General features: G+C 41.9%; 1 protein-coding gene across 1 annotated transcript in view; it reads right to left on the reverse strand.

The window, feature by feature from the left end:
- The window catches only part of ANOS1 (anosmin 1), a 124,594-nt gene that overhangs the window by 54,823 nt on the left and 54,761 nt on the right, over positions 1-15,010 (reverse strand). The window contains exons 3-4 of the mRNA XM_064143033.1: positions 10,580-10,642; positions 6,612-6,834 (exon numbers count right to left, since the gene is read on the reverse strand). Coding sequence (XP_063999103.1) covers positions 6,612-6,834; positions 10,580-10,642 — 286 coding nt within the window. The remainder of the gene's footprint in view (positions 1-6,611; positions 6,835-10,579; positions 10,643-15,010) is intronic.

Below are 15,010 nucleotides of genomic sequence, written 5' to 3' on the forward strand. Positions count from 1 at the left end.
TGACTCACACGAGACATAATGTACGATGTACCGCTCTGCACTCGTCCCTAAAGATCTAGGAAGGCAATTCCAAGAGATGTCTTAATAAACATGCAATATCTACTATCTATTGTCCAATCATTACATTGTAGAGATAAAGACATCTTTCCACATTTTTACAGTAACTTCTAATTACAGAGTGACACTGAAGCACAGTCATTCCTCCTCATAACATCACCTCTCGGTAAACATCTGCAACAGCCCGAAGGATAAAAAACGGCTCTCGACTTTGGCATCTTTTGATTCAAACAACAAATCCAGTGTTAGATACATTTCTCTAGACAGATTTTAGGAACTCATCTATTTGAGTGTGCAGCATTTTGTCACTCCAGGATATGTCACAAATAATATTTCTGTGCTGACATACAAACCTTCTTAGCAAGTCATGGCATGCACTTTATTATTCTGTCGTTTCAGCGGGTGTCCAGCTGCATGTGTTGGTTTGATAAATTATTTCCTACCCAGCCTGCCACAGATGACTGAACATCAAAATTTCCTCAGGTGAACAAACCACTTCTATATTTTAAGAAGTCTTCTCCTAAGTCTCAGCTACAAGTAAATAAAAAACAATCTTGTAACTTGTGAAGAAACCTAAAAAATCAACCTTGGGAAAATCTGTTACTTAAATCTATTTATCACAGTATCATCAGGGTTGGAAGAGACCTCACAGATCATCAAGTCCAACCCTTTACCACACAGCTCAAGGCCAGACCATGGCACCAAGTGCCACGTCCAATCCTGCCTTGAACAGCCCCAGGGACGGCGACTCCACCACCTCCCCGGGCAGCCCATTCCAGTGTCCAATGACTCTCTCAGTGAAGAACTTTCTCCTCACCTCCAGCCTAAATCTCCCCTGGTGTAGCTTGAGGCTGTGTCCTCTTGATCTGGTGCTGGCCACCTGAGAGAAGAGAGCAACCTCCTCCTGGCCACAACCACCCCTCAGGTAGTTGTAGACAGCAATGAGGTCTCCTCTGAGCCTCCTCTTCTCCAGGCTAACCAATCCCAGCTCCCTCAGCCTCTCCTCGTAGGGCTGTGCTCAATCACAGCAGTTTAAACCCTGGATATCCTTCAAGAGCCTGCAGTCTTAGTCTAATATAACAAAACATCACAGAGCATGTCAGTTTGGATTTCTGTACTTTAAAATCCTCCTTTAATTATGATAATAATCCTGGAATTTGCATATTAAGAAAACTTCCATCTGCTTTGTATTAGGGGCAGTTGGATTCATTTGATTGCAAGTATCTCGGCCTCTCCAGTGTTATGTAATTGTGTGCAGATGAAGCACAGCAGTACAAACAACAAGAACACAGCACAAGTGCACTTTAGAACACTTCTGTAGAAGCAGTGCCATTAATTTAATATCCAGATGTGTAGATACAATTGCTCTTCAATGTGCTTCTTATTATGTAAATGGTCAGTCCTTTCATCGTGCTGGAACAAATTAGTCCTCTGAAGTCTGCGGTGCTTAACTGAAGAATTCAAATCACCAGTTGTTGCGTGTGTGCTACACCAAAGCCTGGGAAAAACATTCCTAAAGCATCTTTCAAAGAGCAGATACATCTCTGTGCCGTGAAAAACAAGTACACATTGGTCCAACGTAAGAATCTGTATCTTAAATGTCAGTTCCCCAGGAAATAAAACCATTTCCATGGAAGGGTTTCAGACATTCATGGCATTAGTAAAAGAGTCCAAAGACTCAGAGGTGCAAACATTTAAAACTGCACAATATTTTTTATGCAAAACTATTTTTCATTCATATGAAAAGAGTCTTTAAACTGTGGATGACCAGCTATTCTGTTATGATATTGTCATACCACCATACCCTTTAAACATCATCATATTCTCTTCAGAATTTACTTTGCCCAGCTCTGCAGTTTGCTCTGCTAACACTGATTGCTCCCATAGATGTTTTAGGTAAAACTAGTTAGGCTGGTTTAGACAACATGAACTTGTAACTCAAAATTAAAACTTAAATTGGGAAAGCTAAATCACCCAGAAGCTCTAAGTAGAAGGGCTGGGGGCAGAGTGGCTGGAGAGCAGCCAGGAAGAAAGGGACCTGGGGGTACTGGTAGATAGTAGGCTAAACATGAGCCAGCTGTGTGCCCAGGTAGCCAAGAGAGCCAATGGCATCCTGGCCTGCATCAGGAACAGTGTGGCCAGCAGGACAAGAGAGGTTATTCTTCCCCTGTACTGAGCACTGCTGAGGCCACACCTTGAGTACTGTGTCCAGTTCTGGGCCCCTCAGTTCAAGAGAGATGTTGAGGTGCTGGAAGGTGTCCAGAGAAGGACGACAAAGCTGGTGAGGGGCCTGGAGCAGAGCCCTGTGAGGAGAGGCTGAGGGAGCTGGGGGTGTGCAGCCTGGAGAAGAGGAGGCTCAGGGGGGACCTCATTGCTGTCTACAACTACCTGAAGGGAGGTTGTAGCCAGGTGGGGTTGGTCTCTTCTGCCAGACAACCAGCAACAGAATAAGGGGACACAGTCTCAAGTTGTGCCAGGGGAGTCTAGGCTGGATGTTAGGAGGAAGTTGTTGGCAGAGAGAGTGATTGGCATTGGAATGGGCTGCCCAGGGAGGTGGTGGAGTCACCATCCCTGGAGGTGTTGAAGAAAAGCCTGGATGAGGCACTTAGTGCCATGGTCTAGTTGACTGGCTAGGGCTGGGTGCTAGGTTGGCCTGGATGATCTTGGAGGTCTCTTCCAACCTGCTTGATTCTATGATTCTATGAAAAAGAGTTCTGGAATGTTCACACAAGCATCATCACATATGAAAGATCATCAACTGCTAAACAGGAAAAAGGTGACACATGATTTTTTCAGCAGTCACCAGCTGAGTATAGAAAGAGATAGGTGTTCTTGTCCTTATCTGGAGGTGCACAAGCACAAGTTAGACAAAGTGAACCTGATCTGCCTTTGGCATACCTTTCTCTTGCCTCCTTTTTCTTCTACATTTTTAAACTCCTTTATTTCTGAGAGAAGAGATGGCACTCATTTCTGTCTCTAAGGTACCAAATCTACCTTAGCCACTTACTGTTATCTAAAATATCAATAGAATAGAATAGAATAGAATAGAATAGAATAGAATAGAATAGAATAGAACAGAACAGAACAGACTAGAATCACACAGGTAAAAGCAATAGGTAGGCCATGGAGAAGGAACTTCACTAGTGAAGTCCTTTACTAGTTGAGATGCTGCAAAGAAGGTGGATGAGACAGCTGACAGAAGAGTAGGACAGAACATTTTTATTTCCCTGTACTGGAGAGATCAATGTGAAGACTAAGGAACTGATTAGCAATCCTCTCAGCAGAGATTATAACAAATGCAGCAATGATGGGCAGTTTGAAAATGACTGCAAAATTAAGTCAATAAACAAGCAAGATAACAAGTAACTGGACTTGTTATGTTAATCCAACATTTGCAGTGTTTGAGTTTGGTGGCAGTATAGTTATATTAATATTCTTTTAGGATTGGGCATTATCACTCAGTATTAGAGAGTAAATCCAATTTGTATATGCAGCAAATCTGGTAGCTAATCAAGACTAAAACTAAAGGAACTTCTCTAGACTCTTAGATCTAATCAGAGTTCATTTTCTAGCTGTGAGTGCTGTCAAAATGATAAGAGTAAGTACTACACTTATTCACCAGATCTTAGTCATGCTTGCAGAGTTTGCTCTTCTTTAGAGACAGGAAGGTCATTCACCCTGGGAGGAAGTGAACAGCAAGCCTGCTCCATTTCTAGCTGTCCTTTGTTGCAAAAAAGACAGGTTGAAGAAGCTAATTAGCTGAATTTGTCAGCTGAGAAAGCAGCACGATATTGGGCTGGCCCTTCCTCTGCAAGACATATACTCTTACAAGCAAACATCTCCTGTAGACAGGTGATAAGATGTTAGAGAAGGTTAGTTGTGTTTCTATATAATTAGGCTGAGTAGTAGCAGACTTTCATGTGTGTAGTTGCACAATATATTGTCATACTCTGTGTCCTCTCCAAAAGTATATCATTTTGTTTCAACTGTTTGTTTTCTACCTTTTCCATGTGTTACATTTACTATAACACTTTGTAGTTGTGGTAAAAAGCCTGATGTTGACAATTATGACATAGACAATATGAATGACAATTTACCTCTCTGGTCATTTACCTCAAGATGAAAGAAATAACTAAGTGATCTATTTAAATAATTTTCATTTTGGAAGGTGCTGTGTATAAAGATTCCTTAAAGATTTAAAGGGATTGCTCTGAAATATCTTGGAAGCAAGAGAATTTCCATTCTGCACTGGAATAGAAGTCTGAATGACAGTATTGAATCATAGAATCAACCAGGTTGGCAGAGATCTCCAAGATCATCCAGGCCAACCTAGCACCCAGCCCTAGCCAGTCACCTAGACCATGGCACTAAGTGCCTCAGCCAGGCTTTTCTTCAACACCTCCAGGGACGGTGACTCCACCACCTCCCTGGGCAGCCCATTCCAATGCAAATCACTCTCTCTGGGAAGAACTTCCTCCTAACATCCAGCCTAGACTTCCCCTGGCAGAACTTGAGACTGTGTCCCCTTGTTCTGTTGCTGGTAGCTTGGGAGAAGAGACCAACCCCCAGCTCTTTCTTGAACTGAGGGGCCCAGAACTGGACACAGCACTCAAGGTGTAGCCTGACCAGTGCTGAGTACAGGGGCAGAATAACCTCTCTCATCCTACTGGCCACACTGTTCCTGATGCAGGCCAGGATGCCATTGGCTCTCCTGGCCACCTGGGCACACTGCTGCTTGCTGTTCAGAATACTTTGAGTACTATCTTCATCAGCTTTATTCTTACTCAACTTCTTTGACTTCTAGACCAAATTTTTACCATATATGTTAAGTAAATCAGACAGTGCTTCTTGATGCCCTATCGTGTACACTCAAGAACAGTCAAAACATGTTATTTCTGACACACACCCTCATTACTAGAGCCACTCAGAAAGATGCATCAACATTTCAGTTGAAGTAATGAACTTAAAAATAAAATCACCATCTCTGCCACTTATTTTATCATTTTTTCCACATACAGTGAGAAATAAGTTTGGACTGAGACCTAAATGCAGACTTCTGCTGATTAGGCTTTCCATGGGAAGCCCATGCTACTAGATAAATAACTGATTCATATTTGGTTTTTTTTATCACTGAAGTAAGGAGAACAGATTTCAAACATAATGTTCCAACTCTGTAGAAGAAGAACATGTCTTTTCTAAATGCTCACTGTTCTGTATTAGGAGCTTATTTAAATTTCAATATGTTCTTTTTCTCAGAGGTGTCATGAATACCATGAAATTCATAACCTAACATTTAACACTTTGGGGCTGTTTTTTGTTCTTTTACTACTGGATGAACCAATGCACAGGCAGCTAAAGAGCCAGGGCTGTTTTTAAAGAGAGCTTCTCTAAAATGCCAGAGACAGCACACATGGACAACATCGTTTTTAAAAGGAAGGGTGCAGAAGTAGCAAATCAGTGCAGCATTTTGTCATTACTTGAAGCTAAAGTGTGCTTACCTTTGTGTGCTGAGATTGATGACTCTCTTTACATTTGCTGGACTACCATAAATAATGTTTGCTATTCTGTCATCATTTCCTGCCCTATCATTAACTCCAGATTCAAATGTTGGCAAGAAATGGCATCATTGAGAGGTGTAGAACAGTCTGGAACACAAACCCTACGAGGAGAGGCTGAGGGAGCTGGAGGTGCTTAGCCTGGAGAAGAGGAGGCTCAGGGGAGACCTTATTGCTGTCTACAACTACCTGAAGGGAGGTTGTAGCCAGGTGGGAGTTGGTCTCTTCTGCCAGACAACCAGCAACAGAACAAGGGGACACAGTCTCAAGTTGTGCCAGGGGAAGTATAGGCTGGATGTTAAGAAGCTCTTGCCAGAGAGAGTGATTTGCCATTGGAATGGGCTGCCCAGGGAGGTGATGGAGTCACTGTCTCTGGAGATGTTCAAGCAAAGCCTGGCTGAGGCACTTAGTGCCATGGTCTGGTTGACTGGCTAGGGCTGGGTGCTAGGTCGGACTGGATGATCTTGGAGGTCTCTTCCAACCTGGCTGATTCTGTGATTCTAAGGTTATCTGAGCAAGTAATTTTTAAGTCTCTAATTTTTTTCTGATGAGTGTCAAGGAGAACTTTTTTTTCACAGAATCTGGGGACTCAAGTTAGAGCTTTTTCAGTTAAGTTTGCCTTAGATTTAAATAATGAATTAACATGTGGATATTATATCTTTCACCTTTTTTTCCTTAGGATATTAAGATATTTATAGTTAAATATTTTCCTGTTGCATTCTCTCTCATCTGCATCAAATTAAGTGAGATTTCACCTAAATAGACAAGTTTGTCCTACTTAAGATGATTCATAACAACCACATGTTTACATTCCACAAATTTCCAGACACAGGCTTCATAAGAAAAAAATTCAGAAACTTGAGCAACATTTTTCTCCAGCTCTCCACAAGAGCCTCTTCTTTTTCTTCCCAGCCACACAAACTCCTGTGAAATCATATTCCTGATTTACTAAGGTTTTCAGTTATTAACCCAGGAGGAGTACATATTGATAATCTCTACCTTTGTACAGGTTTTTTGGCACTTGGCATGTATGACCACAACCATTGGAGCAGCATTTCTTCACCCCAGAACATTCACTGTCAGATTCACAGCTTTCAACACAGGCAGCAGCAAAACCACTGGCCTTCTCAGGTGCTGGGCAGTCCCCTTGCTTCACAGATAGGATGTACTTCAGGAATTCACAACTAGTTAGGCATTCATAATTCTTCTTGGGGAAGAGAGGCTAAAGGGAAAACAAAAAGAATTTAACACAAAATTTGCAATGGGATCAAAGTAAAAAAAATAAGTTTTAAAAAAAAAAAGGAAAGTTGTACATTTTCCAAGAGATCTCCAAGGAAAATTTAGATCTTGAGCTTTTCCAAGACTATCCCTGAAGACTTATATATTAAAGCCACTTCTAAATATAAGGCTTTCCAAGTACAAAAGGATGAATTCCCTCAAGTAAGACCACTACATTCAATGGAATAAAACTGCTTATATCTGCCAACTCTCCCCCGTTTTCTTCACTTTGGCTGGCTACAAAGTTGCTTAATGACAGATTAAAAACATTCCCAAAACACAGGGGAAGCAATGGTCAGACAGTCCTCTTTTTTCTTTCTGACTATCCCACATTCTTCCCTTTGTACTTCATAATACTTTGCCACATTATCTGATGTAATGCTGCTCTAGATAAATAAGTGAAATCTTGTTTCATTGCACTGTTTGAACTGAATTGGCTAAGAGGTTTTGCAGCATCTTTATGTTCTTGCCAGCACATTAGTAATTTTAGAACTCTTCATATAACTGAAACTCAACTTCTGATAAAATGATCCATGAAAATATAGATTAAAATGTGCCTTAGATATATTGATTAAAGATCACAGTAAATGGTACCTGTTTGAGAAATCAAGTCATAGATAAAGCAGCAAGAGGTTGCTTCAACATATAGACACTTTCTAGCACATATTAATCAGAGGTTTGCAAGGCTCACTTTACACTGCAGTAAAAACACCATCTAGCACCCTGGAGAGAACACTGTATGCAACATAGGGATTTCACCTTCTCTTGTATTTGGTGCTTTATTTAGCTTGATGCAAAAAACAGCTGCAGTGATTCCCTCAAAGTGATCAGTGAAACTCTAGACAGGCAATCCATGCAACTAGAGTTATCTATAGCCTGCCTTTTCATCTCTGAGCAACCAACACCCTTCCACTCTGACAGAGCTGATGTACAAATTCCTAAGCCTACACAGAATCATAACCCTCTCTCAATCCAACTATTCCTGGAACTTCTGCAACTTCCTTCCATATTCAAACGATTTACTTCTTATTTTTACTGTTTCACAGTTTATTCTGCAGAGTCACTGTGGTCCAAGAGCTTACCTCCTCCCACTTTGTTCTGGAGTCCAGAATTTTTTAACCAGGCTTTTAAGAATGGCATTGGAGTGTTACAGCTTAACCAGTTTAAAGGTTGCCAAAATGGAAAGTCTCTCTATCTCCTACTATCCCAAACAATCCCTGGACACACACTCCTGTTGTTACCCATATTTGCAATGCACCTAATCCCGTGGTTACAGCATCACAGAATGCCAGGGGCTGGAAGGGACCACGATCCAGTTCAACCCAAGCCCCCTACCAGAGCAGGATCACCTATACCAGATCACACAGGCAGGTTTTGAACATCTCCAGAGAGGAACACTCCACAACCCCCCTCAGCAGCCTGTTCCAGTGTTCTGTCACCCTCACAGGGAAAAAATTCTACCTCATGTTTACATGAAACTTCCTATGCCTCAGCTTCCACCTATTGCCCCTTGTCTTGTTGTTAGGCATCGCTGAGAAGAGCCTGGCTCCATCATCTTGGCACTCACCCTTTACATAATTATAAACATTGATGAGGTCACCCCTCAGTCTCCTCTTCTCCAAGCTAAAGAGCCCCAGCTCCCTCAGTCTCTCCTCATAAGGGAGATGTTCCATTCCCTTAATAATTTTCTGGCTCTGTGCTGGACTCTCTCAAGCAGTTCTATGTCCTTCTTGAACTGCAGGGCCCAGAACAGGACACAGTACTCCAGATGCAGCCTTACTAGGGCAGAATAGAGGGCCAGGAGAGCCTCTCTTGACCAACTAACCACTCTCCTTCTAATATACCCTAGAATGGCATTGGGCCTCCTTGCCACAAGAGCACACTGCTAGCTCCAGGTCAGCCTCCCATCCAATAGGATCCTCACATCTTTTTCCCCTTCAGTGCCTTCCAGCAGGTCAGTCTCCAGCATATATTGATACCTGGCATTGTTCTGGGGTTAGAGAGTTAAGAAGCTCTACTACTAGGAAATTCAATGTATGGGAGAAAAAAGGAGTCAGGTAAACTTCACCTTTTCTTCACCCATTAACATTAGTAGGTTCATTCAATGGACGACAGAAGTAACACACCAAACAGGGACTTGGAGAAACACAAAGCTGAATTGTTGCTAGCAGATTTTTTACAGGATACAAGAAGATTTAAAACCCTCTCAAAGGAAAACAGCCTCATTTAACACAATCAAACAGTGCCTATGGAGCATACATGAATCGGAGAGAAAGGAAGAGCCCTATGCTTTTGTGTGTGTGAAGCTCATTTCAGATCTTAAACCATCACAAATTTGCAGCTACTTAATTAAAAACTTTATAGCTCCCTGAGGCATAATACGTCCTCAAGGCCTCTCCTCCTCACCCTATTTCACAGCTCATTTTTCAGTTAGCTGCTAAATGTGCTGCTCCTCATTATCAGCCTTTGAAGTTCCAAATTTAGCTACAGCCACAAAACACTAATCAAAGAGGGATGCTCACTGTTTTCAACTACAATAGAACAGTGTTCTACAAATGTTTTCCTTTTGAACCCATTTTATACATATTTTCACCCATATCTGGAAACACACAGACTGAGTGAGAAGAGATATGTGAGAATGACCTAAACTGGATCCACTAAAACTGCTTTATTACACTATCCTTGAGTTTTGTCTATGAGGAAGCATCAATTAATCTGGGTTAAAAACTCTTATGAGGACTGATTTCATGAGCAATTTTTACTTGTTTCATGTAACTACATAGTAATCCCAACACATAGTTAAATCTATTTTTTTCAGTTCATAGGAAAGCCTTTCCTAATCACTTTCATCATGTTTAAAACCATTTAAGACTTGTTCTTGTACCAGAATAAAGAAGAGAAATAAAAAGAGTGCCAATAGTGATGAAGTTGGAGTTGAATCAGTGTATCCACAAGATCAATGTATGAAGGTCAGATCTACCTTTTTACAGAAACAGCTGAAAACCTTCATAAATACACCTATAGACTTTAGTTGTATGTCTATATTGATTTAGTTATCATAAAGCAACTTGCTATTGAGATGGTATTCTCATTTTGTGCTTAAAACCCGCTGAACTCTATAGCTGACTCCCACCAACTGAGCAGAGCAAGGTTTCTAATAAAAAAACAAATAATCTCTTCTTTTCATATGGGTTTAACTGATCTAGGTTCTATTCACAAGCTCATTCTGAAACAAATACTTGTTCCTGAACAATTGTGGGTTTTAATAGTAGTCTTCTGAACTAGGAGTCCACAAGTGGGTTACTCCTGGAGAGACACACTTCAAGAAAAGTCAGACTGAATCTCACATACAGGAAAGTCTCCTTTTCTAGCTACCTTGCACAAGGATTTCCACACAAGGATGTCTTACTTTTTAATGAATACATTCTCTCTTACACGTGGCCAGAAAACACAGAAGGTCATGTCTCAGAAGCAGCATCTTACAAGACAGATTTAACAGCATCTTCTGGGAGAAGCTATCTAAGTGTCTAAGTCTTACATCTTCAAGCTGAGATGAATCACTTGGTTAAAAAACTAAACTCAAACTTAGCATGCCTAAATTCCATGTTTGTTAGTTGTCTCCTTGAAGCTAGTAATCTAAATGAGACAGCTAGAGCAAAGTGAGAAAGGGTGCCTTTGGGCTGACATACCTCACAGAAGCTTTGACAATGGTTTTTCTTCAGGTCCCAGGACTCTTTGCAGGGCTCCAGGCACTAGGAAGAATCGAGAGGCAGAGAAGTGTCAAGAAGTGAAATAAAAAAATACTCACAAATGACCCCATTTCTTCTGCTGTCATTTGGCCTGTAGGAAGTTAATAATAGGCTTTAAAAATCCAGTTCTCCTGTGAATAAGATCGTGTCACTGAGACGTGGTGTCAGAGCAAGGTCATGCCAAACCATGGATACAAAACACATTTTCTGTACTTCTTACTGCAGGAGGCAACTCTCTCACTTGCTTAAATGCCATCCTGTTTTCTACCTTACTGAATGCAGGGCCTAATATCATTTAACACCATGTCACTGCATCATAGGCACAATGTCCAAAGGACTACACTGAAGTACAGAAAGCCAAATCTTCTCTTTGCTGACCAGCATAAAGACTAGGCAGACACATTGCCCTCCCAGGCAAGAAACTACTCAAGCTACGGCGTAAACTCAGCAGAGGTTTAACCACCACTCCTATATAAACAGACAGTCTTTACTGGTCTGTTAGCAAAGCCACTCTATTTAATATATAAAGTATCATGCTATCACTTCTTCACCTTCAGCCTCTTCTGCAGTGGTTACACAGAGCTGAGATCCAATCTCAGCAAACCGCAGTCAAGACATACAGCATAGTACAAAGAAAAATCACACTATTAAGAGCATTTACTGGAGCTGAAACATGCCTGTGGAGTTGCAACCTTTCCTCTTTCTTTGTTAGACATATGATCTTGTAATATGCTGGCATTGTTCAGAGTTAACACCTACTTCTGATACCAGAAGAAAGAACTTATTTCACCAAAAAGACATGCAGCAGATGGAGAGAGGCAATTCTGCCACTCTGCTCTGCTGAGACCTCATCTGGAGTACGGTGTCCATCTCCAGGGTCCCAAACACAAGAGAGACATATACCTGCTGGAGTGCATCCAGAGGAGGGCCACAAAAATGATAAAAGAGATGGAACACGTCTCCTATGAAGACAGGCTGAAAGAATTGGGGCTGTTCAGCTTGGAGAAGGCTACATTTCAGTATCAGGAAGGCTGAGGAGTGACTGTTTAGAAGGGCTTATGCTGCTAGGACAAGGGGCTATGGTTTGAAACTGGAGCAGGGTGGATTCAGGTTGGACATAAGGAGGAAGTTCTTTACAATGAGTGTGGTAAAATACTGGAACAGGCTGTCCAGGAATGTGGTTGAAGCCCTCTCCCTGGAGACATTCAAGATCAGGCTCAGTTTGGCTGTGGGCAATAACATCGATATACTTAAATCCAGGTCTCCTGAGAACAAACAAACCAAACCAAAACAAAGGTGTACATCTTAAAATGTGGATAATGCAGCTCAGCAAAGCCCTGATTCAAAGCTCCCAGCGAGGAGGTAAAAACATCCAGGTTTTCTGGATCAGTGTAAACTTGTGCCTGTTAAAAGTATACTGAAATCCTGTATCCAGAATAAGGAGGAAACTTGGCCAAGTAGCAGCTGGCATTTGGCTTTGGCTCTACTTAATGTAATAAAATACCTTGCAGACATTACCACCTACCCATAGAAGTTCAGCTTAGACATGTAGATGGCAGGCCACTACCAGACAGGAGGGCAGTGGTGCAGGAAGCATCTTGGTAACCATAGAATCATAGAATCAACCAGGTTGGAAGAGACCTCCAAGATCATCCAGGCCAACCTAGCACCCAGCCCTAGCCAGTCAACCAGACCATGGCACTAAGTGCCTCAGCCAGGCTTTGCTTGAACACCTCCAGGGACAGCGACTCCACCACCTCCCTGGGCAGCCCATTCCAATGCTAATCACTCTCTCTGTCAAGAGCTTCCTAACATCCAGCCTATACCTCCCCCAGCACAACCATTCAGCAGACGTTACTGGTACCTTGAAACCACCACTGACTGCTACCCTGCCACTACCATAAAGCCTGCTCTGCTCCTAGGGCATGAAGAGATGCCAAACACAGCACTGAACCAGTCATTATGGGCTGCTGGCACTTTTCAGAAGACGATGGGTGCTAATCACACTGGACTGGTGCTGATTGAATCCACCTAAAGCAGATGCATTTTCCAAGCTATGGGAGGTGATAAGCATTCTAGGACCCTGCCCAAATCCTGTAAAGCATAGTCTTTCATGTAAAGTAAGTTTCCTGTGACTACCTCAAGTCAGAACTCTTTTACATGAAAGAGAATCTCATGAGAATTACACTAGTAATATTCTTGTAACCGAGTAAGCAAATAGGTTAAATAACAGAGAAATGCTCCATGTCTGTGTTGCCTGTTTTCTCTTCTGCAGGTCAGTGAGCATCATGATTTGGAGAAAAGAAGTGATTTTGTATTTGAGGATCAAGTCTTAATTAAATTAGTTACAGCTGGGGCTATTGTGTGACATTACCATGTACACTAAGAACCCAGCTGCTACAGTTTCAAAGTGTTACTAATTGTAGAGCTGGTTTTGAATGAAAGCCAGTTCTTAGGTTGTAAATGTTCACTAAAGAATGTGCTACTTGGTTAGAGTAATCTGGATCTTTAAAATGTCTCTAAGATGCATTTATTAGTCTTACTTGAAATGTTTTGTTGTTTGGTTGGTTTTAATTCTATGCTGATGACATCCTGACGTGTACTATGCTTGGGTGGACAGAAAGGAACAGGTTTCTAATGTGGAATTCGTTATCATCAAGTACTAATTTATTCTAACCAATAGAAGTAAACACATATACATACACACACATACAAAAAGACAAATCCTTCATTTGCAATCAGTTTCAGAGAGTACATCCTTGCTTTAGGTCAGATGATCCTTTTGTATTTATCAGAAGTCAATTGCTCAGGAAAAAAAAATAGGAACAAAATATCTGGGGCTGTCACCAAGGGAACAGAGTCTCTACTGGAGACACAGTTAGTTATGTTTACTATTCACAGTTCTCTATAATTGTAGAGTAAAACAGCACAGCACAAACTTCCAGGGTTCAACAGGAGGAAGTAGAACAGACAGCGATAGGGAACAGCAACCACATGGCTACCATCACATCACATTATGTCAACACTGGTCAGGCCACATCTTGAGCACTGTGTCCAGCTCTGGGCTCCTCAACTCAAGAGAGATGTTGCAGTACTGGAAGGTGTCCACAGGAGGGCGACAAAGCTGTGAGGGGCCTGGAACACAAACCCTATGAGGAGAGGCTGAGGGAGCTGGGGGTGTGCAGCCTGGAGAAGAGGAGGCTCAGGGTGACTTTATTGCTGTCTACAACTACCTGAAGGGAGGTTGTAGCCAGGTGGGAGTTGGTCTCTTCTGCCAGACAACCAGCAACAGAACAAGGTGACACAGTCTCAAGCTGTGCTGGGGGAAGTCTAGGCTGGATGTTAGGAGGAAGTTCTTCACAGAGAGAAGGATTGGCATTGGCATGGGCTGCCCAGGGAGGTGGTGGAGTCACTGTCCCTGGAGGTGTTGAAGAAAAGCCTGGATGAGGCACTTGGTGCCATGGTCTAGTTTGCAGGGTTTTGTACCAGCAGATGAAACTGAGACACATAATTTCTTCCCTTTCCCCTGCCTCATAAACTAGAGTTTAACAATCATTAACCTCCCCAGAATTTTAGTTCTTATTCTGCCCAATTTTGAAACCTGGAACTGAGATCTCCTACTTCCAAAATGAATCTCCTAAAATAGAGTATTTCATGGAGCTTTGCCCCTCCTGTTGAAGTTGTTTTGTCTGGTATAAGCAATGAGTTATTCTCTAGTAGAGAGTTTTAAATGTGAATCTCTTACCTTAAGGAGGCATGCCCTAGCAGCACTTTCTGATCCTCCTGATGTTGTTCTGAAATGCTTTTAATGTTTCTGGGTATGTCTCCGTAGCTATTTCTCCACCTCTTCTTAGCTACAGAGATAATACCCTTTTTCACACTCTCCCTTCTTCACTTCTTTGCTTCTTCCACCAACCTATTCTGGTCTTAAAATTATTATTCCCACTATTCCAAGTCAAATGATTGCCCCAAAGTTAATTTTCCTATTCTTCTCTTGCCTTCCTTTATGTGCTTCATCTTGTGTCAAATCTTTTGTTAAACCTCTCCCTAGCCTTTATTCTAAATCTCCAATTCCTGAAGTTTCACCAACCAAGACATAAAACATAGTACTGGCAGAACACTGCAAAGTTGCAAGCCAAGACTGAAGCACTAGTGTGCACACAAGGTACACACTGTGGTAAAATGCAAAGTCATTGTAAGTCAAATAAAGACTGATACAATTTAAAAAGATGTCTGCATTTAGCCCATATCTGAGGCTAAACTGTAGCAGTTACTCTATAGCAACAGACGAGGTACAACTGTCTCAGAGAGGGAGAAAGATCCTGGCACATGAGCTGGCAGGGCATGTTGAAAGGGCTTTACACTAGGCTG

The sequence above is a fragment of the Pogoniulus pusillus genome, chromosome 5, assembly GCF_015220805.1.
Source record: "Pogoniulus pusillus isolate bPogPus1 chromosome 5, bPogPus1.pri, whole genome shotgun sequence".
NCBI lineage: Eukaryota > Metazoa > Chordata > Aves > Piciformes > Lybiidae > Pogoniulus > Pogoniulus pusillus.